Raw genomic sequence first — 26,654 nt, forward strand, 5'->3', positions numbered from 1 at the left:
CCAAGAGCAGTGCATGCACCGGCTGGGTGGTGGGAGGAAGGCTTGTGCCCGTGCCAGCTGCCCAGTCCCTGGCCCCGGGGATGCAGGGAAGAGAGCACGACACATACAGCAGGGGATGCCCAAGTTCCAGCTCTCGGAAATACTGAATAGAGTCTTATTCAGGCTGATGTAAAACACTGTTAAAACACACAAAAATCCTTTGAGTAATGGGCGAGCGGGAAAGAGGCATCTATAATTAACAGTAACTGTTCGAGACGGTCGCTGCCCAGAGACGTGTACTGTGCAAAACCACTTGAAAAGGCCTCGTCTGAAAGGCGAAGCCTGGGGTTTTTCAAGAAGCCCGTCATGTAACGATCCTGGCCCTTCCAAAATAATTCTGCCATATTAAAAAAACCCAAAACCTCAGCTTAATCGCCCTGCAGCACTGGGACTGGAGAGCTCTGAGAAGAGGGGAAGGGAAGCACAACCGGCTTCCAATTAGAGCCTCGTTAGAAAGGAAAGCTGGGGAGCTATTAGAGAGCGGGCCAGGAGTGAGCTGAGCTGAGCTGAGCCAGCTGCCTGGAGACCCGCTGCAGGAGGGGTGTCCCCACCAGCCTTGCCCCTTCTCCCACCTCGGTGGGTGCTCTGGGCCCCCAAGGGTGGCATGGTCCCAGCTGTGGACACTTGGCCTGAGCAGATGGAGAAGAGGTTGCTGCAGTCGCATGCCTAAAAGCCCCCTGGGAAGTCCTGGCCCTACACAGGGCAGGGTCTGGGGATGCTCATGGAGCTGTGTAGGGAGCACCAGGGCTGGGAGAAAGGGGAACTGGGGCTAGAAGGATGCTGAAGCTGGAGAGGGGAAGTGAAACAGGGGTCTGTGGGCTTCACTGCCTCCTCCCGCCCTCGGAAGCACAGAGCTGGGACCAGAGACTGCCCCAGCCTGCGTGTCCCCATGACACCAGGATGGGGGTCCCGGCTCTGCCAAGCCCTTGGCTTGCAGCTGCGGGAGGAGAGGACAGTCCTGCCACGAGCGCATCCACCCTCCTGCCCCGCACGCACACCTTGCCACCCTCCCTAGCACCCTGGGTCCCCGTCCCCTCCCATGCAGACCAGTGTCTTCCAGTGCCCGCCATGCCTGCAGCCCAAGGGTGGCTTGTGCAGCAGCTACAGCCAGTCGTCAAAGTGCCAGAGCCCAGCCAGGTTGGCGTGAGTGCCAGAGCATCGTTGCCCACAGCACAGGTTCAGCCAAAGCATCCATCCCAGGCCATTTGCTTCATCAGCTCTGGCTTTAATTGTGCCCGCCACCCCTGCCTGCCTGGGCCAGGGCACTGGGCACCCGCTTGCCCGCCTGCAACACAGCTCCAGGGCCGGCCAGGCAGGAGGCACGCTGCCCGGAGCAGCCTCCCCTTCCCATCCCACAGCCTGGGACCCATCCAACACAAAGTTAATTTCTAACCATGGGTAACCACCAGTGCCCGAGCTGGGATGATTTATCCCCTATCTGCCTGGGTCGGATTTATGAGCCACACATCCCCTCGGCTGCGATAAAGGCCATGTCTGTGCTCCTCCAACCCCCCCCTTTCTGTAGCCCCTCCATGCGGACTCGCTGCCCCCCGCCCCCATTTACAAGCCTTCCCCCAGCGCGGAAACCTGACAGCCCACAGAAGAACAGTAAACAGCACAGAAAATAGAACATGCTGGAGGCCAAGGAGAGACGCACCGGCCGGGGAAGCCACAAATGGTTCCTGCTTTCGGGACCTGTTCAAGAAGACAGACTGGGACGTACCCTGGGCTCCCACCAGCCTTTGAAAGGGGAGAGGGGAGCTGCTATTAATAGCCCAGCCAGGGCGCTGCTCGCACGCAGTGCTGGGTCGGACGATGCCACGGCTGTGCCGGGGACAGCCCAGCAGTGAGGAGTGGTCCCCGTGGCACTGGCTGGAGGCAGCGATGGGTGGAAGCAGGCGTATCCCCTGCAAATGGGAATTCACACGCAGGGTGAAAATTCCTCGGTGCATTGGTTGCCCCAGTCCATCCTCCCCTGCAGATGGTGTTCGGCAGCCCAGTGCCTGGGCACGCTGTCATGGGGACGCCCCAGATTTGCACTTCAGGCTGCTCCAGGATCTGACCGTGGTGGTGATGAAGGCATGTGTCACCTGGCTCCGTTTTAAACAGGGTCTGAGGCTTCTCCCCTGTGCCAGGAACACGAGTAGCCACTGAGCAGCGCTGGGCATTACTGCAGTGCCAGCAGCCTCTGCAGCATGCCAAAATGTGCAGAGAGCTGAATGCACCTGGATTCGTTTTCTGTCCCTCCACCAGCCAGAGGCTGCCTTGCCAGCGCTGCGGTGCTCTGCATGCACCACAGCAGCCGAGATGTTCCAGAGCCTTGTGCCACCACCTTTGCACCAGCACCGAGGGCTTCCAGTCCCCGCAGCCAGCCAGATGCACAGCCCAACAGGTGGGCAAATGGGCCAGATCCTGGCAACCTGGCCATACAGACTGCGGTCCTGAGCTGCACCAAGCAGCCCAGCCCAAAGCAGCCCCCACCAGTGGTAGCCAGCTGGGGAGGGAGCAAGGGGCAGCAGTGACAGCCCTGGGGTTTGCAGGATGAGGCCGTAAGGAGCAGGATGGATGAGGCTGCGGGCAGCATCCCAGCTCTTGGGGTAGGCACCGCCAGCCCCCCTCCATCCCCCATCCCTCTGCAAGTGCTGATAGCGGCAGCCCCGGCAAGGGAGAGAAGAGAGCCTTGTTCTGGGGCCAAGACTAAGGCGATTCAGTGCTCCACTCCCCTGAGGTTTCTCAGGTGAAACCTGGCTCTGTAATGGCTGTGTCTGTAAAACGTATGGAAATGCCCATAAAACCTGTATCAAATGCTATATGGATATATATGGATATATGGAGAGAACTATGAAATTGTTGCACGCGAGGAATTGGGGCAGGACGGCTCCCTCCGAGCCGTAAATACACACAAGTGAAAGGCAGGGGAGGCAGCAGCGCCGGGAGCCACGCAGACAGGCCGGCACGGCCAGGAGCCAGGGGAAGGGCACCCCGGCTCCGTGTTGCACGGCTCTGTGGAAGCCGGCGCCCGCAGAAAGCCTCTGGGATGGAGGGACTTCTCTGTTGGGCTGCATAGGACAGACCCCTGCACAGGGCTGGGGAAGCCTCACCAGGGCTCTCCAGCAGCCCAAACCCTCACTGCGGCCAGGGGCAGGAGGGCCTGGCTGCGGGGATACCCCAGCGGTACCCCTGAACTGGAGGCAGCTTGAAGATGAGCTGCCAAAGTGATGAGTTGGAGGCTGGAGAGGGGAGATGCACAAAGGTCTCTGCTGTGGATGACAGCAGCCCACTGCAGTATCAATGTCTGAGAGCCCTCAGGAGCCTAAAGTGAGGGATGAGAAGACAGGGCAGAGGTGCAGGGGCAGTGGGAAAATAACCACTGATCCCAGTGGGGAAAAAAGATCCAGCACTGGCTGAGCATGGCAGAGCAGCTGATGGCAGCCCCAGAGATGCAGCAATCTATACATCCCTCCAAGTATGCCCTGTCCCCAAGGGCGAGTGCCAGCGCAAGAAGATGGCATGGCACCAACTAGAGCAAGCGAGTTCTCTTTTTGCTCCAAGGGCACATACCAAATGCAAAGCACATGTGCAACCCCAAACAGGCAGCGCTCCTGAGACGGGCCCACAGCACGAGGAGCTCTTGGGGGGTCTCTACTTGCGTGCTGGGCTTCATGCCCTCCTCTGCAGGGGTAGTGATGAGAGGACATGGGCAAAGGGACACGCTGAGCCACAAGCACAGCCTTGCTGCCATCAGCATCCCGTCATATATACCGGCCCTGAGCCAGCTGAGCCCCTATGATCCTATACAGCAGACTCGCCATTTCCTACAATTGTGTCACTTCGAGAGCTGAGGTTTTAGGAAAATCACTAATATCAACAGGTTTTGCAGCAAAATCATAAATGAATAGGCAAATAGAGGGCCGTTGCCAAGGAGTAAGCAATAAATGATGAGAGAGGAGGTAAGCCATGGCAGTTTGCTGTCACCACTGACACTGCTCCCTGCACTGTGCTGGGCAGCACCCAGTTGGCTCCAGTCCTTCTTGCCTTGCCTCACCTCAGCAGGGGCCGGGGAGCTGGGACCTCACATCCAGCCCTCTGCTGCTCCCACCGAAACCTTTCCTCTCCTTGTAGCCTTCCTAAAGTAGAAAACAGGCCCAGAATCCCCAAATTTGGGGCCTAACCCCACTCATCTTCCCTGATCCATTTGCCTTGAGAGCAGTGAGCATAGAGGGACCTGTGCAGCAGGGAAACCCACGGCGGGATCCAGACCCAGGCACGTCCCTGCTCCTAACCCCCATGGGGCTGATGCTGCGGCGATGGGGGAAAGCTCCTTGGCTGCTCCACTCGGCATCCCTGCTGCGTGACAGCCCCTGCGTGGCTCCCCGCTGCACTGCTAACCAGGGCGAAAGCACAATGCTGGTACCAGCCCCGCTGCCCAGAAGCATCCCTGTCACAGAGACTGCAGCCAGGGCGATGCAGAAATGCAGTGCCAGGGCTGCAGTGATGCAGTGCCCGGGATGCAGAGAGGCAGTACCATGGCTGCAGAGGTGCAGTGCCAGAACCGCAGCCCCAGGCGGCCTCTGACCAGTGACAGGGCGCCATCTGCCGCGTCCCTGTCACAGGCCAGTGCATGGCATGTCCCCAAACCCACCAGCACAGAGCCAGCCCCCGTACCCAGCCAGGCGGGCACGTGCTGCCTGCTCTGCTCACCCTGGTCCCCTTCTACCTGCGGGCATGACAACCAGGAGAGGTCACAGCCCAGCACAGGATGGGCGCAGTGCAAGGTTTGGTGCTTCTGGGGTGCAAGGGCAGCTGACAGCATTGGGGGGGTGTGGGTGACAGTGCTGAGCTGTCCCAGGGGGCTGCAGGGACAGCTCGGAGAGCCTCGGCCACCTCCCGGTGGCTCTGACACCCAGGACACCCATTTTCTGGCAGTGTGGTGGTGATGAGGATGCAAATGCCTCCAGGCTGTCTCCTTTGGGCTCCAAGCCCCTAGTGCTGGGGCTGGGGGAAGAGTTAGGGTTGTCCTACAAGATAAATCCGGGAAGCAGGGTGGTTAGGTGGCCATGCAGGGGATACTGGCAGCAGAAACAGAGAGGGACAGAGAAGGGGCAAGGGATGGAGGGGATGGGATGGAGTGTTACAGGGGATGGAGGTACCTGAGACTCTCCTGGCACTCCGCATCACCAGGCTCAGACCCTGCCAAGGGCCTCCAGATGCACTGGGCAGCTTTTGCAGGACAGGTTTAGGGGGGTTCCCCACCAAGGCAGGGGTGCCCGGCAGGGGCAGGCCTGCAGGGACTGGAGACCATGCCAGGCTGCCGGGGAGAGCAGGGAGACGGGAGGGTCCCTGTTCCCAGACGCTACCCATGGGTCTGCCCGCCTCCGAGCTCAACTGGGGGGCCACAAAACGGGGCAGCACCCAGGAAGAGCGAGTCCCCAGATCCCCATGGCAGAAGCAATCCACAGCTCAGCCTGTGCCAGCACCCAGGGCCATCATTCCCGGCACCACACGCTCAGCCCCAGCCAGTGGCAGGTTGGCACCTCCAGCTCTGCATGGTGCCACCTTCCTGGGCACCATGCTGCCAAGCAGGTGAAAATCAACACATAGGGGCTGCGCAGTCGAGGGATGCGACATGAATATGGATGAGGCGGAGTGGGCTCATGAATATTAACACCCGTTGTGGCTTTCAGGAACACTAATGCAACGCAAAGATTTAATATTACTCTTGGCCATGCAAATGCAGCAATATCCTCACGTCAACCCTGACTGCCCGCTGCCAGGACCGTGCCGGCTATGCCCCAGCTGGCAGGGCTGGGGTGGCATGCCTGGACTCAGTCCGTGCCCCCAGGCTCTGTGCCTCAGCACTCCGGCAGCCCGGGGAGTGGCATGAGACCCCTGCTCTCTCTGCAACCCCAAGGTCCTGAAACGCAGGGAGGAAGAGCCAGGTGGGCAGGGAGGTGACTGCTCTACGACTGTGGCACCTGCACCGTGCCAGGCACGTGTGGCCGCGGCACGCCGGGAGCCAGGCGAGGGATGCTGCCCAGGGAGCAGGGGAGTGCGTGGGGCTGGCACACCCTGCGGCTGGGGAAAATCGCACTGACCAGCTCCAGCCCCTCTGGGCAAGGGGCAGCCCAAGCTGGCAGCGTCTGCATGGGCCAGTAATGCTTTAAAAAGCACCACTGATGAAGGTTACAGAGCCAGAGGGAGGGTTCCCCAGGGAGCATGCCACCGGCAGGCTCCAGAGGAGGGGAGGGCAGGCAGGGTCTCAGGGAGGTACGGAGACAGCAGGTGGGATGGGACCACACTTGGGACACACACCTCCTCCCTGTCTTTGGGCAGGACGGGACCTGGGGAGCAGCTGCCCTGGGGATTCCAAAGGATCCCAGGCCAGTGAGCTCCCAGGCTGGGACCTGAAGAGCAGCCACGCTGAGGGCCATGGGGATCTAGGGATGCTCCCCTAGATCCATCCTTCCTCCCGGTGCCCCGATATTCATCTGCATCTCCCCTCAGCAGCCACACCTCCCAGGACAGCACTGCTGCCAGCAGGGACACAACCGGGAAGAATTTTAGGGGTGTAAGCCTTTTGGCTTGGCAGAGCATCCCACTGCATCCCTCCAGCTCTGGGCTGGAGGGTGCTGCGGGCCACCCTGGCCCCTTGGCGAGGCTGGTGGCCCCGGGGCCAGCGCAGCGGTCCCTGGGCACGGCGGCAGGCTCCCGCGCTCGGCCGGTGCAGCGTGAGGTCACACCCAGGCCCGTGAACCCGGGCAGGCACAGGGGGAACCTTCTAGTCGCACAATTACTATATTATGTAGCACTAATAAAAAAAAAGGGGGGGAAAAAAGGGCTTGAAGTTTTCTTAGTGCCACATAGTAAAGTATTTATAGAAAGCCAGGCGTGAATGGGCCGCTCACAGGCCACACTCCTCCTCGGCGTCAGGATCTCCAGGAATTATTCTGTGCAGTCACATTGTTGTATTCACCCAGAGATTGAGTTTAATTACAGACACGCGGGCGAACAGGCTGTCAGTGTTCCAGCCTCGCCGGGGAAAGGGCAACTGAGCTCCCTTTAATGAACGTATTTTAAAAAGACCCAAGGTTGAAATAGAGAGGGGGAAGAGGGGGGCTGGTAGAGGCAACGCTGGGGGTGGCGGGGACGGGGAGAAGCGGCCACAGGGGGGGTGTGGGGTACTGGCAGAGCTGCAGGGGCTCTCTGGGTGGGGGAACAGGGCTGGGATGCTGGGGAGAGGATGGGGATGGCAGGCATGGGGTGTGTGGGGCACTCAGGGCAAAAGGCGCGTGGTCCAGATGTGGCCAGAGCTGCTCGCAGGATGCAGAGCCCCGAGCATCCGCTGCGCGCGGGATGGCAGATCCCTTTGGAGACCCAGAGGAGCTTCCCAAAGAAAACGGGGGGAGTGGGGAGGGCTCCCAACTTATTACAGAGCAGGGTATAAACAGAACAAATAAATATAGAGCTGCTTTATTACAAGGCTGGCCAGATCTGGTGGCTGGCTGATTACAGGGCAGGCTGCTCCAGCGCTACGCAAGCCCAGACCTCAATAAAGGCCAGATTGGAACTGCCTTTTGCTCATTGACAACTTCGGCGTGCTCCCACCATGCCGCTCAGCTCCAGCACAGCGCTGGCTGCCCCTGCACCCCAGCACGGGGCGAAGGGGAAAAAAAAAAGCTTAAACAAATAGTGAGTAAGCGACGAGCAGGGGCAGGCGGGATCAGCAGCCTTGCAGACAAGCACTAAAAATACAGTTTATTTTCCTAAGGACCCAGCAACTTCCAAAACTGGAGATTTAAACAAAAAAAAAAAAAAAAGGAAAGAATAAAATGCCAAAAGAATTATAGATCCATGGCGGGGGTGGGGGAAAGACCCAAGAACAAGGAAAGAAAAACACAGTGATGAGTAAGACACACACATGACGTACATAAATACACCGAGACGGAAATGCATAAGCCTCCTGCACACAGAGGCACACGCAGGCACACGCAGAGGCACACGTGCGGGATGGCTCCCGGCTCCCAGCTCCTGGCGGGGATGGAGCCAGCCCGCGCTCAGTCCTCTCCTCTCCCCGGGGCTGAGGGCATTAACCTCTGCACACACACACACATCTTTCCAGGGATCGGGCTGAAAGGGCACTTTGTCTCCTGGTCCCCGGCACTCTCTACACCTGGGCTCCCAAGCCACCACGGCGAGGCAGTGGCCACTGTCCCCAAGGGCTCCCATGACCACCTCAGTGCTGAATCCCTGGCACCCAGTGCAAGCCACGAACCCTGCGGTGGGGTGGAGGGTCGGGGCACGGACCCAGCCAGGCCAGGAGCCTCCTGGCCAGCAGCCAAGGCAGCCCCATGCCCGGGCAGCTGGCCAGCGCGCCAGCCCCTGGTGTGCCCGCAGGAGATGAGGGAGGGATGGAGACCAGCACGTCCGTGGGGCTGCGGGTCAGGAGGCTTTAAAGGAGTTGATTTAGTATTGTCCCACCTGCCCTGAAACGGGCACTTGAGCAAGGGATGGAGGTTGCCTCGGGTCATCGTAGTGCTGAACAGAGCCCTTATAGCGTGGGGCAGGAGAAAGGGGCTGCTTGGGGTGAGCCGGCTTCCCTGGGCACAGCTGGGTGGGACTGCTGTGGTCCCACATGTCCCCGTGCACAGCTCTGCCAAGGAGACACCCCCCCAAATACCTCCCCACGGTGATGATGAACATCACCCTGACCACCAGCCCCACCAAAGTCCCTATGGCGCCTCGGCACCACTACACCCTCCCCAGAGCACGAGTTTGGGAGAAGGGGCAGAGCTGGAAGGGAAAGCAGGCAGTCCCGGTGTTGTGCAGCCTTCCTTGGCGGTTTGCAAGGGTCCCTTCCCTGAAGACATCACCGTGTGCCCCAAGGGACCCCGGCCCCCAGCCCCACACACTGCCCACCCTGCTCCACAGCAGAGACTGGCCATGGTGCTCTCGGGGAAGTTGAATGGGGCAAAGCGAGATACAGCTGAGCCCCAAATCTCCTTCCACGCCCCATACGGGATGGCAGCACCTGGGCCATGCCAAGGCACCTGCCATCTCTGCACTTCTTCTGCCCTCACCATCCACCATCACCTGCAGGGGCAGGTCCCCCACTGGGCACACGGTGCATGACACACGGTGAGCCCGGGGCTGGCCGGGGCCACCGTGGCAGACCCTGCTGCTGTCCCCCCCCTAGCCCGGGGAGCGGAAAACGGATCTCTGCAAAGGGCAGCTCATGCGGAAGCTGTTCGCATCCCGTAGTGCGGGCTTCACGGGTGAGGAGCAGGGCAGCTCCCGGGTCGCCGGGTTATCGGATGATAACAAGCCAGCACAGCCCGAGCACGCGACTTCCAGCAATGCAAGGCTGCTTCCTTTGTTTTGGGAAAACAAGAGGGGAACGAGACCTTTTCTGGCACGTTCCTGCCTGGCCTGAAGCTGTCCCCCACTTGCACCGGCTCAGAGAGGAGCCATCCCCTCTGCCCCGCTCCCGGCAGGAGGAGGGGGCCGGGGCCAGCCCTCGCCCTTTTCGCCTTTCCCACCTCCACGAGGAGCAGGGCTGGAGCCGGTGACTCGCCAAGCAGGGCCGGACGGCTGCTCCTTGCACCTGGTGGGGGTCCCAGCTGCCTTCCCAGCCTGGCTGTGCCGTGGGCTCGCAGCCCTGCCGGAGACCCCCTGGTCCTGCCTGCACAAGCCCATCTGCCAAGCACCCTGAGAGAGCGATGCTAAAGCTTGTGGGGGGCCAAGACACCCACGCTTTGGGCTGCGGGGACACTACCACACTCCCCCATCCCCAAATGTGGGGCTGAGCCCTGTATGGGGGCAGGAGAGAGGCACAGGGCGGCACAGGGCTCACGCAGCCATTCCCACCTTCCTCTCGGTCCCATGGACCTGCTCCATCCCTGCAGCGGTACCCCCCACTCCCTGGATTGCTGCGGGTTTGATGGGGGTGTGGGAGACCCCCCCACCCCTCTCCCAGCGGAGGAGGAGGAAATATAATAAGAAAAATAAAATTTATAAGCGAGGCAGTAATTACAGTGTGGCTACAAAAGGCTGCCTCCTCAGGGCCATCATTATGTGGCTAAATTTAACGCCCTGCGCGGCTGCTCGGGGAGGGGGGAGCCGCGTCCCGGGGCTCTGAGCATCCACACAGACGCCGGCTCCTGCTACCTTCCCTCCGTGCCGGCCAGGGCAGCACAGCTGAACGGCAGCCAAGAAAGCCATAAAGCAGGTCAGAATTTTTTTAATAGTCTATTTACCAAGATGCTGTTTTTACTGCCGAGGTTTCTCTCTTTTTATCTCTGGCTTTTTTTTTTCCCCTCGCTCTCTCTTTTTCCCCTGACTCCTGAACAGACTGGGCTGTATTTTCTGTTTTAGGTTCCTCTCTCTCACTTGCTCTAAATACTATTTTCAGAACTCTAATTTTATACGGTATGTCCTTTTTTTTTCTTTCTCTTTTTTTTTTTTTTTTTGGTAAATATTTGCCATGACTAAGCCAGGACACATCCCGTTTAAAAGGCTCCCATCCCACAAAACATCAGCCCTTTAATGACATGAATCTCATTAGCTCTCCCCATGAAAAGAGGTATAGAAAGGGAGCATCACTCAGCCCCTCTGAGTTCCTGTATCTGCACAGACATATATTTAGCCGTGTGTACTGTACAGTCACAGGAGGGGACAGTCTGGGCACACGCACACCACCTCATTCAACCAGAGGGACCCAGAGCGGGGGCCCCTGGGACCAGTGGGTTTTGGGATATCCGTCTGTCTGGGATGGGGTTGGGAAGGGCTCTGGGCCCAGCGGAGCCAGAGCCGGTCCCCAGGAGCTGGCAGCCAGGCACAGAGGAGCCTCAGAGCCCCTCAAAGCTGGGATTTGGGATCCTCTGAAGGACCTTCTCCAGCATGGGGGGCCAGCTGTGTAAAGCCCACCTGTGCAAGGAGCAGGGCTGTGAGAGGAGCCCAGGCACTGCCCTCTCCAGACACTCAGCCTCACCGGCCAGGTTTGGCACTGGGTGGCAAACATGGGCTACACACTTGGAGCTTGATCCCGAAAGGCCAGCACAGGGTCCCTGGGAAAGGTACTGCATCTGACAGCTCAGAGGGTTTTCCTTACTGAGGTGAGGGTCTGTCTTCACCCACCTACAGATACCCAACACCAGAGCTGGCAGAGCATCTGCAGCCCAGGTGCAAGCACAGCATCCCTGATGAGCAAGCAGAGCTCCCAAGAGCTCAGGTTCTTCCAGCCTTCCTCCCAGCAGAGAAGGAGTCTTTGTCTCCATCCATAACAGCGTCTTCTGTTGGGGAACCTGTCCATCCACAGTCCCATGCTGGGCATGGTCATCCCTACTTCAGCATGGTCTTCCCTTCCCCAGCATGGCCATCCCTTCCTTGGTGTGGTCTTTCCTTCCTCAGCATGGTCATCCCTTCTTTGACATTGTCATCCCTTCCTCGGCATGGTCATCCCTCCCTCAGGATGGTCACTCTTTCCTCTTGGTTCAACAGCTGTCTGGTACCAGAGAGTGAAACCCCAGGAGATGCCACAGGCTTCCCCATGGCTGAGATCTCAGACGCAGAGCCTGAAGCCAAACGCAGCAGGAGAGATCCATGGAGAAGAATTTGCTCTCTTTTTCCCAGATCCTCTCTGCATTTTCCCTCTCATTTCTAGTCCAACCAGGTTACGGTGCTATTCCTCAGCCCCCCCACATCCCTACCACGCTGGCATCAGGTGAGCGTGTTAGCATCACCTCCTCCAGAGCTGTCCTCAGCAAGCCGGGTGTGAAAGCTGTGCAAACGCACTGCTGAGCTCGCAGCATGGGGCATGGCTGTGCTTACCACATTCACATGGGTGCTCCTCTACATTTGGGAGGAGACAGCAAGAGAAATAACCCCAAGAAGGGCTGCAGATGGGCAGTGCTGTGCAGAGACCAGCGCCGCTGCAGACGTCGCACTGACAGAGCCAGCACAAGCTCTCCAACCCATAAATACCTGGGGGGATTTCACTTCCCTGCCATTTCCTTTAAATTGCTTTAAAGATTTTGTTTCGGCAGTGAGGAGACCCAGCATTAAGCAATACCAGCTCAGGCAGCAGATGCCCACAGTCAAAAGATAACACACCCATGCTGGCTGCATGCATGCTCTCTGATATGGGACCCTCTCCCCCTCAATGGGGCCACATTTCCAAGCGTTTCCACAACCCAGAGAGCAAGACACGACTGGAGGGGGAGACTCACACCTTCCCAAGTGCGTGGCTCCCAGAGCTGGGGCTTTCTGCAGCCGTGCCAGGAGCCAGAGCCCGGGTGCCAGGCGGGGCTCCGCGTGCGCATGCCCTGCCGAGCCAGGCTCCCCCCCGGCCCCCAGCAGCCAACATTAATTCATTAACAGTCCCATTAACACCCAGCTGTGGTTTCCCCCCAAACTCAGGCAGGGACCCGCTCCCCTGTGACAGCTGCTGACAGGCCAAGTTTCCACCTTCAGCCCTTCTGGAGTTCTGTATAAAAACAAGCGGGGCTTTTTTTCAAAAGGAAAACTGTATTTCCCCTACCCGCACGCCCGCGCATACGTGCAGGACTCGCAGCAGGAATTTGCTCCAATTTCCCCCACCCACAAACACATCGCCTTTGGCCAGAGACCAAACGAGGGCATTTTCAGCCCAAAATACCAGTTTTTTCAGCAACCAGAAGACAAGAAGCTGGCGTGACCCTGAGCTGGGCTAAATAGGGAGCCTGCTCCCCAGCCAAGGGGTGCTGGGAGACCCAGTGGTGCTCCCACCAGGGCCTCATCCAGCATCCCCAGCAAGGCAGCTGCCAGCACCTCCCGAGGAGTTGCCCTCCTGGCATGGCCGAGCATCCTGTATGGGATTTGGTACCCAATTTCTATTTTCCCCTTCTCATTGTCTTTCCCAGGCAGCCGTGAGCACCAGATGCTCCAGCATCCCAAGGAGATGCCCAGCCCTGCACGTATTTGGGACCTGCTACTCAACATCTATTTTCTCCTTTTCCACATCATCATCTTTCCTCGACAGCCATGAGCACCGGTTGATGTTCAGGAGGCAACCGCTGGCCCCCCAGAAGCCCTGGACCACCCCGTGCCCCAGAGAGGCTGATATCCTTGCCCTACTGCATCCCGCTGCACACCAGGCTCTGCAGCCTGTGCCAGCAGCACAAGAGCTGGCCCTCTGGGGCTCTCGCTGGGAAACTAGAGACCAGGGACCAGAGACCTCTGTGAAATGCAGCCCCCAGGGGATCAAAGCACTGCTTGGGGCTGGCTGGGCGTGCTACCTTGGGTATGTCACCAACGGGGTGGCTTCAGCTCCCTGGAGAGGACAAAGCAAAGGCCACCTATCTCCCAAGGTGCCTGGCTGCTAGCAGAGCGCCCTGCATCCCTTTGATCCAGAGGTGTTTGCCTCGCCGAGAGCCCTCTAACTACTCCTTCCTTTAAATAGCAAAGCTTACAAATGCCCTATATGGCTCCATGTCTATACGTTGTCTATATATTTGTGTACACACACGCAGACAACACACAGAGATTTATTCGTGTTTTCAGAGCGGTTCAGGATACATTCCAGGACGAAATTCCAGCTGGCACTGGAGCCAAGAACATCAGTGGCCCCGGCATTCGCTGCCCCCTCTGCCTGCGCACACACTAAATACGGAAAGGGAGAGGTATAAATAGAGAGAGAAATACATGAATGGCCCTGTTTCCTTACCCATATACATAGGACGCGAAGGTTCGAGCGGAGTGGGAGCAGGCAGCCTCAGGAATCCGATGGCTGTGCTCCCTGGAGTGCAGAGCAACCCCTCCCCGGGTGCTGCTGCCTGCCCAGATGTGCCCAGCTGTTCAGTACCACCTCTGCATGGGCTGGCACAACTCGGCATTGGCCTGAGGGATAGGGAGGGAGCAGCTCTCAGAAACACTGGAAAAAGCTGCCCCTGGATGTCACAGGAGAAGGGGCACAGCTAGGGGTATGGAGGGAGCTGGGGAAGGGCTCAGGACACGCAGGGACATGGTGAATAAACCTGGCAGCCCGTTTCAGGCAGAGCGGGGGTGTAGGGAGCTGGGGAAGGCAGCACCAGGGGTGCAGGCAGCACCGCTCCTCTGCCCTGCTCGTGGCCAGTGGAGCCGACGGGGATGGCAACGCCCCATTCCAGACCCCATCAGCTGGGGACGGAGAAGCCGCCACATCCCTTGCGGACACAGAGCAGTGCCTTTAGAGCCCCATCAAAGTCCACCTTGTTCTCCTCCCCAAAAGGTCCTTTGCTTGTAGGAGCTGCTGCCACATCCTGAGCTGAAGGGCTGGGACAGGCAGCTGCGGGGCGCAGCGGCAAGGGGCAGACCGTGCCCTGCACCTTCCTGCTGCCAGACAACCCCACATCCCCCCTTTGCCCTCCTCTAACCCAAACCCTAAGCCCCAGTGAGCTTAGCCTGGCAAGGCTGGGACCCCAGATGCCTGCTCGCTCCCCACTGCCCCCCGCACGCTCCCCAGGGACAGGCAGCTGCCTGTGGCCATGGGGCCAATAATGCCCAAGATGTGGGAGTGGGGCCGGGGGTGGCAGTGGAGGGATTGCTGCTCCACTTTCCGGAGGGGGAAGGGGCTCTCCCCCTTCAATGCTCCCATTCGAGCTGAGGCCTGGCACTGGCTCAAACCACCGCTTGCTGACACGAGATCAATCATCCCCTGAGTTGAGCTGCTCCTTGGCAGCACCGCGCGGTCGGTGCCCATGCATGGGCTGGGGCGTCTCCTGCAGGAGCGGGGTCTGGGCCCTTCTGCCAGGCTGCCTGTGACACCCTTCTGCCTGCTTGCAGCAGCACCTGGCACAGCATGGTGTGGCGTGGCATGGCACAACATGGCACAGCATGGCATAGCATGGCATGGCATGGAGAGGATGAGGAAGACTCCGCCTGTAAAGGAGGGTTCCCTGCATGTGCCAGACCACATGCCACTGCAGAGCCAAAGGCCGTGTGGTGCCCCAAGGAGAGGGGCTGTGATGGCGCTTGTCCATCCCTCCACCCCCAAAAAAGCCACCAGGTGATGCTGGGCTGAAGTCGGCCTGGGACCAAGCAGGCAGTGCCAGGGCTGTGGCCAGCCAGGCACAGCCCCAGTCACAGGGGGTCGGGACGTGAGCCCCCCCACATCCCCAGCGGGAGCATCCCCACAGGGCTCCCGGGACAGCAGCCGCTGCTGCCATGGCGCATCCCCATCTCCGGCAGATGCAAGGGCTGGAGCAATCACGGCCAGCCTGTCCCTGGCCCGGCTGCTGGGGGCTCACTCCTTGCCCGCAGTCTGGGCACTATTTCAGGCAGGCTGCTGCCCCGGGGCGCCCGTGCCAAGTCTGGTTTTAGCAGCGTGCAGCTCCACTGACTCACTGCTTGTGCAAGCGGCCTGTGGCTGCCGGCAGCAGCCCAGAAAACGCACCCTGGCCAGGCCCCCCTCACCTGATCAGGCCTCAGCAAATAAATAAATAATGCCGCAGCGCTGCCCACCACACACCTCCACAGCAAACACTGCGGGCGGGCCGGTGCCCATGCAGCGGACAGCCCCCACGCAGTGAGGCGCGCCTGTGCTCCTCCCCAAATGCCCCACTGTGGGCATGAAGCACTGGTCCTTGGCCCCCGTCCCCTTCAGCCATCAGATGTGGCACTCTGCCCCTTGCACCCGTTGGTGCCGGCACGCATGCTCCTGCTCTTGTGTGCACACTCGTGCTCTTGCACATGTGCTCACGCTGAGCACGAGTGACCCTCTGCTCCTCCTGATTGCAGCAATGTGCAGCTCCTTGCAAACACGTGTGTGCAGGGCAGCGTGTGCCCCGCTCCCCAAAGCATGACTGCAGCCCACCACATTTCCAGCATGGGACCCGGACCCCAGGGCAGCAATGATATGGGGTGACCAAGGCTTATTCAGGAATGAAGCAAGGACCCCACAAGTGGCCCCAGTCGAGAACAGGATGCAGGCACCCATGGGTCTCACTGAATGAGCACAGCACAGATGCTTGGCTGCACACAAGAGCTTACTCTGCTCATCCGAGCACCCCCAAAAGCCAGCCCCACGCTGCCACCTCTCCCCTGAGCCAGCCCGCCTGAGGCCTTACAACTTTTGCACCGCTCAGTCCTGCTAGTAACAGCGCCGCGGTCACTGGCTCCTTCCCCAGCCCCGTGCTGAGGGACCCCAGCCTGGCCGAGCGCCCGCAGCATCTTCTCCCCTGGGCCCTGCACCCTGCGTGCAAGCAGCCCACGTCGTGCCCATGCCGCCAGCCTTGCTCTGGCCCGGACGCAGCTGCAAAGCCGCAGCTACCTTGCACTAATTAAAAACATCCCTCATTGGAAGGAGCCAAAGGACCGCTTCCTCCCCGCTGCACGGGGCTGGCGCAGGTTTGAGGGATGCCGTCCCCACCCTGCAAAACGTGCGGCCCACCGCCGCCTTCGTCCTCGGCCAGACTGCGGCAGCTCTGCTCCTGGGGGCTTATTTTTAGCGCCTGTTAAAAAGGAGAGGCAGGACATTGGAGGCAGGCAGCAGGCAGGCAGCACGCAGGCAGGTGCCCAGCTGGACCCCAGGGCAGCGATGGCTGGCGGCTCCGGTGGGCACCCAGGCCACCCTCCACCTGCCCTGCTGGCCCTTGTCCCCTTGCGGGAGGGGGACGGGTGCCTGGCCTCCATCCCAGCACCGGTGGGGAACAATAAGAGGGACGCTGACCCCCAGGTGCCCTGACGTCAGCCAGCACCGCCGCCGGCACCGCCGCCAGCCCCGGCTCAGGGCTCCCACTCGCCCTCGGCCAGGGCTGCACTGGAAGCTGCCTGTTTGTTTATCTTCCTCTCCGGCATTGCTTGTTTTGATGGCACATCCTCCTCCTCCTCGCCGGGCCCCGGGGTCGAGCCGTGAACCCACTGCGTCCTGTTTGCTGAGGTCCCGCGCTCGGCTTGCGGAGGCACGGAGCAGCCGCCCCCGTGCGCGCCGGCTGTGGCAGATAAAAATACGCAGGGCGAAGCATCCTGGGGCTCGGGGGCTATATTTGCACTGATGGTATCAGTGAGTTTGTCCCTGGCGTACCTGTCCCTGCCCTCCCCGGGGTGGGGGGCATGGTGCCGCAGGGACCCCCTGCCCCCGTCGCAGAGCCGGACCACGGGCTCTGGCAGAAGCTGTATCATGAAATGCCGACCATAGCCAGGCCGGGGCAAGCTCTCAAAACCCATGGGTGGGCACCCCACGCTGCTCTGTGGGGTCATCTCTGCGACCCAAAGGGACACCTGGGGACAAAATACCCCCGATCCACTGGGTCCTAGGCTGCTGGGAAGGGTGCTGGGGCAGCCCCGGGGCGCTGAGCCCTCTCCAGCCGCCTGCTCTTTCCCCTCACGGTGTGAACCCCTGGGCTTGCCAATAAAAGCTGCTGGCTTTGCCTCGGCTCGTGCGCGGCCGCCACTCTCCCTCCAGCTCTGCCCAAGCCCAGGCAGCTGCTCAGCAGTGAACACTTGCCAAAAACTGCATGTGTGAAAGCGTCGTTTCCTAAACGTATAAATATTCTCAGGGCTTTGCTGGAAAACTCCCCATGATTAGTTAAAATGCCCTGGACAGCGGAGTGCACGCAAGCTCAGGGAAAGGGCATGTTTAAGCCGGGAGGCAGGAGCGTCCCTGTTCAGCTCTGCCCTGGGGGACTGGCAGGTCTTTTCCTCTCCATGGGGGATGCAGCAAAGGTTTGGGAAGCGAGCAAAGCTGTGGAACGCTTCCCTGCATCCTGCCAGCCCTGTGCCACACCATCACAGCCCACTTCCAGCCAGGAGGTGCTTACCGCCGCCAAACATCCACAGCCTGAAGCCCCATTTCCCAGAGGGAGAGGCTGGAAGGACCATCAGACCTCTCCTCCTGACCTCCTGTCCACTGATGTTCAACCACGCACATCCCAAGACCAAGCCCAGAAACTTGGTTTTCTTCCAGGTGGGCTCCCAGCCCACTTCTGGAGACATCAAGAGATGGAGGATCAACCGCTGCCCTTGGGAGCATGCCCCGATCACTAATCGCCCGCGGGAGCAAACCCAAATGCCTCTGTCCTAGCTCCAAATTGCCTGGCTCCAACTCCCAGTGCCTGGCTCGTGCTCTGCTGCTCTCCACAAGATTAAAGAGAGCCCTTCACTAACCAGCATTTTCTCCTTGTAAAGACCCTCACGCACTGTAATCAAGGCGCCTCTCAATTTTCTCCCTGATAAGCTAGACGGAGCTCTTCCCTTCCAAGTCTCTCAATACCGGGCTCATTCCCCAGCCCTCAATTCATTCCTGTGACTCCGCGCTGATTGTCCGGCGTCTTTTTGCAAAACCAGACACAGGAGTCAGTTGCAGCGTTCCCCGCTCCCCACGGCATGTCCCGAGGGACCTCAGCCCTTCTTGCTGCTCCTTTTTGGAGCTGGCAAATGGAGTAGAAAATTGCCTGGGGGCTCTAAAATACCTGCCCAGAGACAATGAGATCATCCAGCCCACCCTTCTGGTGCAGGAAGAGAGGGAAGACTAGGCTGAACAGCCAGATTTGGTGGTGGAGAGCTGCAAAGCCATGTCTCGTGTTCCTCACTAACACAAGACCTAGGAGGCATCAGCAGGAACGACGGGGTACCACATTCAAACCAAAGGCAGCAGCTGCTCCCATCTCATGGCTGATTGCCATGGGATGCTACATGGGCCAAAAGCATCATCAGTGGGTTTATGAAGCAACAGGATGAATGCAGAGAGGACAGATCTCCACAGGCAGACTGAACGCACAACTGCATCCCTCCATCAGCCTCTCCTCTGCGGCTGGTGCTCAGACCTGGCTGCCAGGGGATGCAGAAGGGGAGCATCTCCCAAACCCTCCCATTCCCTGTCCAGTGCTCTGGCCCCAAGATGCTGCTCCTGGGCTGTTCCCGGGACACACAGCACCAACTGCCCTCCATCTTTTAAGTCTCTGCCGGACAAGCTCCCTACCAGCTGCTTTTGCACAGCTTTGTACAGGACTGCATTGCTCCCCTCCTGCTCGACCCACTGCCTGAGCAGCCACCCGGCACCACCGAGCACCTTCCCCTGTGCCCCACACCCTACCAGCTCTTGGAGGACTCTGAGTTTCAAGCCTGATGTTCATCTTTAGCAGATGTTGTCCAGCTGACCCTCGGACAAAGACATACTTCATCATCCCCCCCATCCTGGCACATCCGCCTGCATCCTTCCAGCAACAGCACAGAAACATTTACCGACTGCTCCTGCCATGTCTGCTCCAGTATCAATCTTTTTACCGCCTCCGTCTACTAATAAGCTTATCCCATTGCTGGGAGCTTGGGGTTTTCTTCTACTACGCTAAATAAAAGCCTTTCCTTCTGTCCTTCACCATGATTTTTCCCTGATGTCTTTAGCTTCTGTTATCCATTTTCTACACTTCATAATTTCTAATTTATATTGATTGCTATCTACTCCCGCTCTCCCATTTGTTATAAACTGCTCTTTTATTTCTAATTGCTGCCTTCACTTCGCCGCTGAACCAGAACGGGCTCTCGGCCAGCGCTGCCCTCTTTCTTGATTGTGGAATTGTGGTTTTCTGTGGCTTCTGAAATTCTTCTGAAAGAGCTCACCATTTTCATTCACATTTTTCTATCTAAATGTTTCCTCCGAACTGATTTCACTCATAATTTTCCCCCTGCTTTGGGAAATTAGCCCTTTCAAAGCATGAAGGATATAAATTACTGTTTAGGAATGTCCTTTCTTTGCCCAGGGTGAATGTAATCTGGTCATGATCATCGGTCCCTAGGCAACCTCCAAGTTGTAGTCCAGCAGTGAATTCATCTCTATCCATCATAACCAGGGGGAAAGGAAAGTTGCCTGCACTGGATGCAATGCCTCTTGTATAAAAGAGGGATCGTATCTAATTTTTAGAAACTCTGCAGATGGTTTACTGCTGGCTGTGCAAGAGCATCAGTGTGTGTCTCACAAAGCAATGTTCTCTCGAAGCCTGTGTGACACCACGGACACCCTGGCAAGCACAGGACCACTCAGAAGCATCCTGAGTCTTTTTGCATTGATGGGCATCAATCTTTTCTGATCTTGCCACATTGGTTTGAACCATTTTAGTGCTTCTGTGATTATTTCTAGTAATGAAAAAGGATCAGAGGAAGATTCTGTCCTTCCAGCCCCAGTTTCTCCAAAGCACATGTCTGATTTTAGAGCCAAGTGCACCAAGGGGAGAGTGGTGGGCACAGCACAGATAGCAGGCTGAAAGGCACTTGTCCCCACAATGCGCCACTGCGAAGCCACCCCTAAAAGCAGCAGATGAACCAAAAGGAGCAGATGGCTTCTCCTCATTCACCTGCTCCCTGTCTGCTCTCAGCATCAGTGTTTCAGGTCCATAGCAAGTGTGGGAGGCAGGTGAGGATGCCCCAGCGACGGCATGCTCCTGTGGAGCAGCCAGCCCGGCTCACACCCCTGGCAACTCCCGGCAGCCAGGCAGTGGTGAGAGGGTGACAAAACATGATGCCACATCCCTATCCAGCCTGCCAGGTATGCCCCCAGCCCTGCTCACCCTGCAGACGAGGTGCAAGGATGCAAGGAGGGCTATGGGAGAGCCAGTGGGCATCACCCCTCTCCAGGCAAGTCTAGCCATCCCCACCAGTGCCCCCATCCAGCCCAGCACACCTCACACTGGGGCTGCTGGTGCAGCTCCCCAACACCCCTTTGCCGAAGGAGGGAGGACTTGCACCGCTCCTTACCTCAGCCATGAAGTTCTGCTGAAACCTCTCCTCCTGGAAGGGCTCTGTCCGCAGGCGGTCTGCAAAGGAGCGCAGGGATCAGCCCAGGTATGTCTGGGCAGACCTCCGCCCTGGCTTCCCCTTCCCCTGCCCGTTGGGCGAAGGGGCTGCAGGGGAAAGCTCCAGCATGCTCATCCCAGAGGCAGCAGGAGAGGCCAGTGGGTCCCTTGGGCTAGGGACACATCACCCGGTTAGCAGAAGGTGCAAGGACCACAGGGAAGTGGGGGAATAAGGTTGAGCCTGTTGAAGCACACAGCAGTCAGGTAGCAGAGCCCAGAGCTCACCCACACTTGCCCCAGCACCCTCCCACAGAGAGGAGCAGGGGACAGTGTCAGGACACGCTCAGCGCCATTCCCAGCTTGGAAAAGCTGCCTGAGTCTGAGCACCACACAGCCATGCTCCGTGAGACAGGGGACTGCTTGTCTCCAGCTGTTTTTCTGGAGGGGTGAGCCAGCCTGTGTCCTTCTCTTGCAGGACGGGGACAAACTCCCTGTTATCCCTCATTCTTCTCTGTGCCTCCTTCAAAGCACTAATTTTTCCCCATCATTGCTAAGATGTTGTCTGGAGAAGCACCTGGCCAGATTTGCTCAGCAGTGCTGGTGCAAAGCTTCCTCCCATCTTCCTGCACTGACCAGGCAAGGGACAAGAGAGGCCACCTGCCCACCAGCATCAGTCCCTGGACCCAAACCGGGTTGTCCTGGCTGCTTCGAGCCCTGCAGACTGGCACGCAGCAGGAGGAAAGAAGAGCAATGGCCAGCTGGCGCAGCTCTAGTGCAGCTGCAGGGCAGATCCTGGCTCCTGTGGTGGGGTACCTGATGGTACAGGGTCTGGATGACATCGTCTTCCCGGCCATGATATGCAAGTCAGGGCTGGCCCCCATCGGACCCCACATCCCAGGGGGGCAAGGTTCCTGCAGAAAGGCAGGTATCACCTCTGGCAGCAGGACAGAGCACAGTGCTAGCAAGGGACGACCCAAAAAGTAGCGTCAAGCCAACCTCCATGGGCAGAGGACACCCCACCCCAGATGGTTCCCCCAGGCAGGTCCTGACCCACGTCCTACCCGAGGGGGCTTCCTCCCGCTAGGCTGGGCGTTGGAGGGGGGCCCACATGCACGGCTGCGCTTCCTGTGGCGGGGAGAGCCGGGAGCCCCTGGTTGCTCTCCAAGCGCTCGGCGAGCTACTGTGCTCAGGAAGGGAGCCTGACACCGCTCCAGGGCCGGCCCTCGCTGGCATCCCCGCCGGCTCCTGGGGAGCAGCCAGGTGCTCTCGGTGAAGCGGAGAGCCCCTTGGCGACTCCCCAACTCCTCCGGCTACCTGTCAAGGGCCAGTCCTCCCCCAGCTCTCCCCAGGGGCTGCTCCCCAGCCTTCTGCCTACCGTCTCACTGCTGGCACGGCTGAACACGATACACAAGCCTAGCTGGGTAATAGCCAGAGGGAGCAGAGCACGCCAGCCCTGCGCTAAGGAGGAAGCTCATTCCCTGCTTGCTCCTCTCTTGGCCCCAGGCATCCCTCCTCACCTCTGCTGAGAGCGGCCCCACTCTCCCTATAGTCTTCAATCTCAGCATCCTTCTGGAGCAGCAGGGAGGTCAGCTCTTCCACCTGGTACTGCAGTGCCAGGCTCATCCGAATCAGGGGCCGCACGAGGTGACGGGACACCTAGGATGGAGGAGGGACACTCTAGGGAAGGTCCAGGGATGCACACAGCTGTCCATAGAACTGTCACAGCTGAGCAGCCAGCAAGGTCATAGCAAGACCTGCACTCCTGGTCATGCAGGGCTCCCCAAGATACCCCGCATCTCACCCAAGACATGAGCTGGGAGAAGGGAGGCAGAATGCCTCCATCACAGTCCCATCCTTTCAGAGCTGAGGCCTGGAGCAGGAGAGAGCTTGGGTGGGAGAGCCCGATGGGGACAGGGTGCAGGGGTGGGCAATGCTCCACCCGCCATTTGGGGTGCAGTGGGAGGCAGAGAGCCCCCCATGTGCCCCATGGCTCTGCACACCCCAAGGCATGTTCCTACACAGGAAACAGCTGGACGAAAAAACAGGAGAACCCGAGGTATCAAACTGCGGCTCGAGGAACAGGAGAGACTTTCCCAGGGAGGTGAGATCAAGAGCAGCAGGGATCCCAATGTGCAGGACTCTCGCAGGCTGCAGCTCCCCATTGCAGCCCACTGTGCCCGCCCTTAGCTTATGGCCTCGCAAGCCCCATGCAGAGCCCTGGGCACGTCCCCTGCCCCAGAGCCAGACTGGGCTGCCCTGGCCCACCAGGTGCACGAACCAGCCTCCTGCCCATCACCTCCCACAGCCCCTGGGAGGGCGTTTGGGATTCCCCCGCTGCAGCACGCCCCTTGTCCTTGTGGCCAGGCTGAGCTCACGGGTGAGAGGGCAGCAAACCCAGCATTGCTCGCGAAGCTTTCTTGCTCCTGTGGCGAGCCCACGGTGGGCTCCGTGCTCTGCTCACCCCCAGGCACGAGCCACAGAGGTGACGGCCATCAGCCACCCAAGGGCTCAGAGGGCACCGTCTGCAGCAGAGCTGGGACGGGACAAGCAGTGGTTTGCCAGGTGGGCTCCATGCTTGCCTCGAGCCCCTGGCCAAGTAGAGCTTAGCAGGGCAGAGTTGGTCCCCATTCCTGCATCCACACCAGTCACGTTCAGCACCCCAGCTGCTTCCCACCTCCTGGGTGCCTTGCAGACATCCAGCACGATTCCAAGCAAAGGGAGAAGAACAGCTACCAGCCGAGAGCGTGGGCTTTGCACCTTCTCAGCTCAGCCTCCATGCTTCTTGCCCAGGGAGGGACAGCGAGTCCCTAGGGCGAAGCAAGCCAGGACCCCGAGTTTATTTGCTCCCCGGTTCAACCCTGAAAGCGAGGACAGACACCCCCAGAGCGGCTGGGGAGCCCGGCTCTCCTCCCCGTGACCCCCAAACGCAGCCATTCACGGGGGAGAAGGGACCTGCCCCGCAGCAGGACCCGGGGGACCCGGCGGGAGGGGGGTGTCGGGGATTTAGGGCGATGCCTCCCACGGCCGCCCGCCGGCAGCGGAGCCGCAGGCCCTGCCTCGGGACCGGGGCTGCCGCCGGAGGCTCCCGCCGAGGCGGTTAGCGGGTGCCGGGCGCCCTCTTGTGCGCGCAGGGCCGCAGGGCCCCGGGGTGCCGGGGGCGGTGGGGACCGGCCCGGGCAGCCCCGGCCCCGCAGTGCCCGTCCCGCCTGCCGGGGGCCGGCGGAGACGCTGCCGCAGCTTGCGACAGCAGGCTCCAGGGTCTGCTTCCCGAAAGCCAAAGTGTTAGGCAGCCCCGCGGTAAGAGCAACCCCTTAAAAGCTGGGGGACCCCGCTTTAATTCCCTCCATCGCGACAGACTGCCTGTGGGTCCTTTGGGGGTACCCGCCGCTCTGTGCCCTGCTTCACGGCATGCACCAAAGCAGAACAGCATCGGGGCGCTGGCAGGGCATCATCCCAGACTGGACATCTCCCCGGTGCCCTGGCAGCAGCACGTGCTAGGCCGTCCCTGCCTCGCTGCAAGGCACCAACCGAGGTGCCGAAGCCTCAGTGGGAAGAAATGGGGACAGTGAACCTCGGGAGGGGCAGCAGGCAGAGCCAGGCACCCTACAGCCACCAGCACAGCCCGAGACCACCCAAAAGCCTCCAAGCATTAGAAGACAATCCTTAGTTTTGGCCATACCCTCCTCAAACTCTCCCCAGCTTCACTCACCATCTCCACAGGAGCAGGGCAGCAGTGGAAGTCCCAGTAGAAGGGCAGTCCCGAGAGCTCACTCTTCACATGCAGGCTGAGGCCACCAGCAGCACGGTGGCAGGAGAAGGAGGTGGCGTCGTCTGGTTGCCCGGCCAGCAAGGGGCACATCAGGTTGCACAAGCGGTGCAGGAAGGAGGACACGTGGACCGTCAACCGCTTGTTCAGCTCCTGAGGAAAGGCAAGGTTAGGGGTACAGTAACGCCCCAGGGAGCTTGACACTGGGAAAAAAGCAGCAGAAACTCCAGCACAGAAGGAGCCAAACTACTTCTGCGTGTCCCAGCGCTGCAAAAAGCCATTCCTGGGCCTCGGCTTCCAGCCCCGCCACAGGACATTCCCCACCAGTTCTCCCAGGCCAGCTGAGCTGGGAAGGCTCCCCCTGCCAGCCCAGGAGGGTCCGGGTGATGGGCAGGGTGGATGGCTTCCACTAGCACATCTGCCCCGCATGCCACCATGAGTGTCACAGGCTGGCCAAGAGCTGTCACAGCTCAGCTAACCTGCCAGAGCTGGGGAATGGCTACCACCACATGCCCACCCCTCCTGGCACCAGCCGCTCAGTACAGCCACTCTGTGACAGAAGGACATGGGAGACAGGGGTGGCACACAGGGGCCTGGGCACACGGACTAGGGTGAGGGGATGAGGCATGTCTCCATGTGTTTTGGGGGCCGTGCTGACAGGACACCCCGTAGCCTAGCTATGAATGTGAACAGAGGTCTCTCCGTCACCGGTGGGAAGGCAGCCTTGTTTCAAGCTTCTCCTTAGTACACTGGTCCTGGGGAAACCAGCTGCCCATTCAGCCCACAAGTGAAACGAGTGTGCCAGCCTAAGCGTGCAGCCCCAGTAAACACCTGGCTGCCCTGGGCATGCTAAATAGCCTGGCCCACTCTCCCAGGAGGAGGGTGCTTGGCCAACTGGGGTGACAGAGCTTGGGCAGAGCCACCCGGGGACTTCCCAGCCCAGGTGTTTGCACCCAAGCCCTGTCTGATCCAACAGCCATTGTGTCATCAAGCAGTTTATGCTGGGACGTCAGCTGTTGCAAGGAGAAAAGGAGGTTCCTGGACTTTCCAGACACTAACCTTGGACCTTTGTCCCACAGCCTCGGCGTCTGCACTCTCGTACCAGACGCTGCTGAGGTCGGAGATCAGCAGGATGTAGCCGGTATCCCTGAAGTACGCTTTGGCAAGAAAAGCAGACTCGCCAAAGCAAACAGAAGCCCAGGGCTGTGTCAGGAGGCTGCTCTCCAGATCCTCAGAGCCCTCCATCTGCAAGAGAGCAATTAGGTCTCTGCCTCACCCCCCACCCAGGAAGACCCCAGTCCCTGCTGGCCCCTCCACGATGCCAGCCCCACCTCACACCCCAGAGGTGAGGATGCTCAGCCAGCTCTCGTTACACACACTCCTGCACATGCACTCAGCTCTGAGCTTTTTGGGAAGCTCTGTGCAGGGCAGTTCCTACCCCAGCTCACAATACGCACCCCAAATGCACCAGCAGATACATAGCAATGTAACTGCTGCCTCCCTGGCATTATCTGGTGCTTGCTGCCATTAATTCAGCAAGACCTCTACATCCAAATTAACATTTAAGCTGCCCTTCTTGCACCGGGACAGGCAGCAGGACGCTGCAGCCCTCCTCTTCCTCCTGCTCGGACATCCCATCCCTGTGCTCCGCACGAGCCACACGCCATCCCCTGCCTGTACTGATGCCGGCAGAGCGCCGGCAGCAGCCCACGCCACCCACGAGCACTGCCGCTTCCCGCTCCTCCCTGTGACAGGTTCCGTGCCTGCCAAAACACTTGGGGATCCGGCATCCCTGGGGTGCCTGCAGGACTGGGGCTCTGCGGAGCCAACAAGTTACCCAAGGGCAAGAGGAGCAGGCAGGCCAAAGGCTGTTCGGGCGAGGGGCTTTGCAGAGGCGAGCCATGCCGGGCCGGAGGCGAGGGCCAGACTACGGCTCCCAGAATGCTGCTCTCTTCCGTGGCGTGCGAGGGAGCGGGGCACGTCGGGAAGGTCACCGGCACCGGGAAAGGGCCATGGCCCTTGCTTCCTCCGTGCCCAGGGTGTGACTGCTCCTGCTCCTGCTCCCTCGCCTGCTGATGAGGACAGGGGCCCGAGCTGGCACGTCCCTCTTG

General features: G+C 59.8%; 1 protein-coding gene across 1 annotated transcript in view; it reads right to left on the reverse strand.

The window, feature by feature from the left end:
* NHEJ1 (non-homologous end joining factor 1) overlaps positions 1–26,429 on the reverse strand; it is a 44,320-nt gene extending 17,891 nt beyond the window's left edge. The window contains exons 1-5 of the mRNA XM_059820687.1: positions 26,381–26,429; positions 25,603–25,788; positions 24,487–24,696; positions 22,295–22,433; positions 20,740–20,798 (exon numbers count right to left, since the gene is read on the reverse strand). Coding sequence (XP_059676670.1) covers positions 20,740–20,798; positions 22,295–22,433; positions 24,487–24,696; positions 25,603–25,788 — 594 coding nt within the window. The 5' untranslated portion in view covers positions 26,381–26,429. The remainder of the gene's footprint in view (positions 1–20,739; positions 20,799–22,294; positions 22,434–24,486; positions 24,697–25,602; positions 25,789–26,380) is intronic.
* Positions 26,430–26,654: the final 225 nt, after the last annotated feature.

Source organism: Gavia stellata, chromosome 8 (genome assembly GCF_030936135.1).
Source record: "Gavia stellata isolate bGavSte3 chromosome 8, bGavSte3.hap2, whole genome shotgun sequence".
Classification (NCBI taxonomy): domain Eukaryota; kingdom Metazoa; phylum Chordata; class Aves; order Gaviiformes; family Gaviidae; genus Gavia; species Gavia stellata.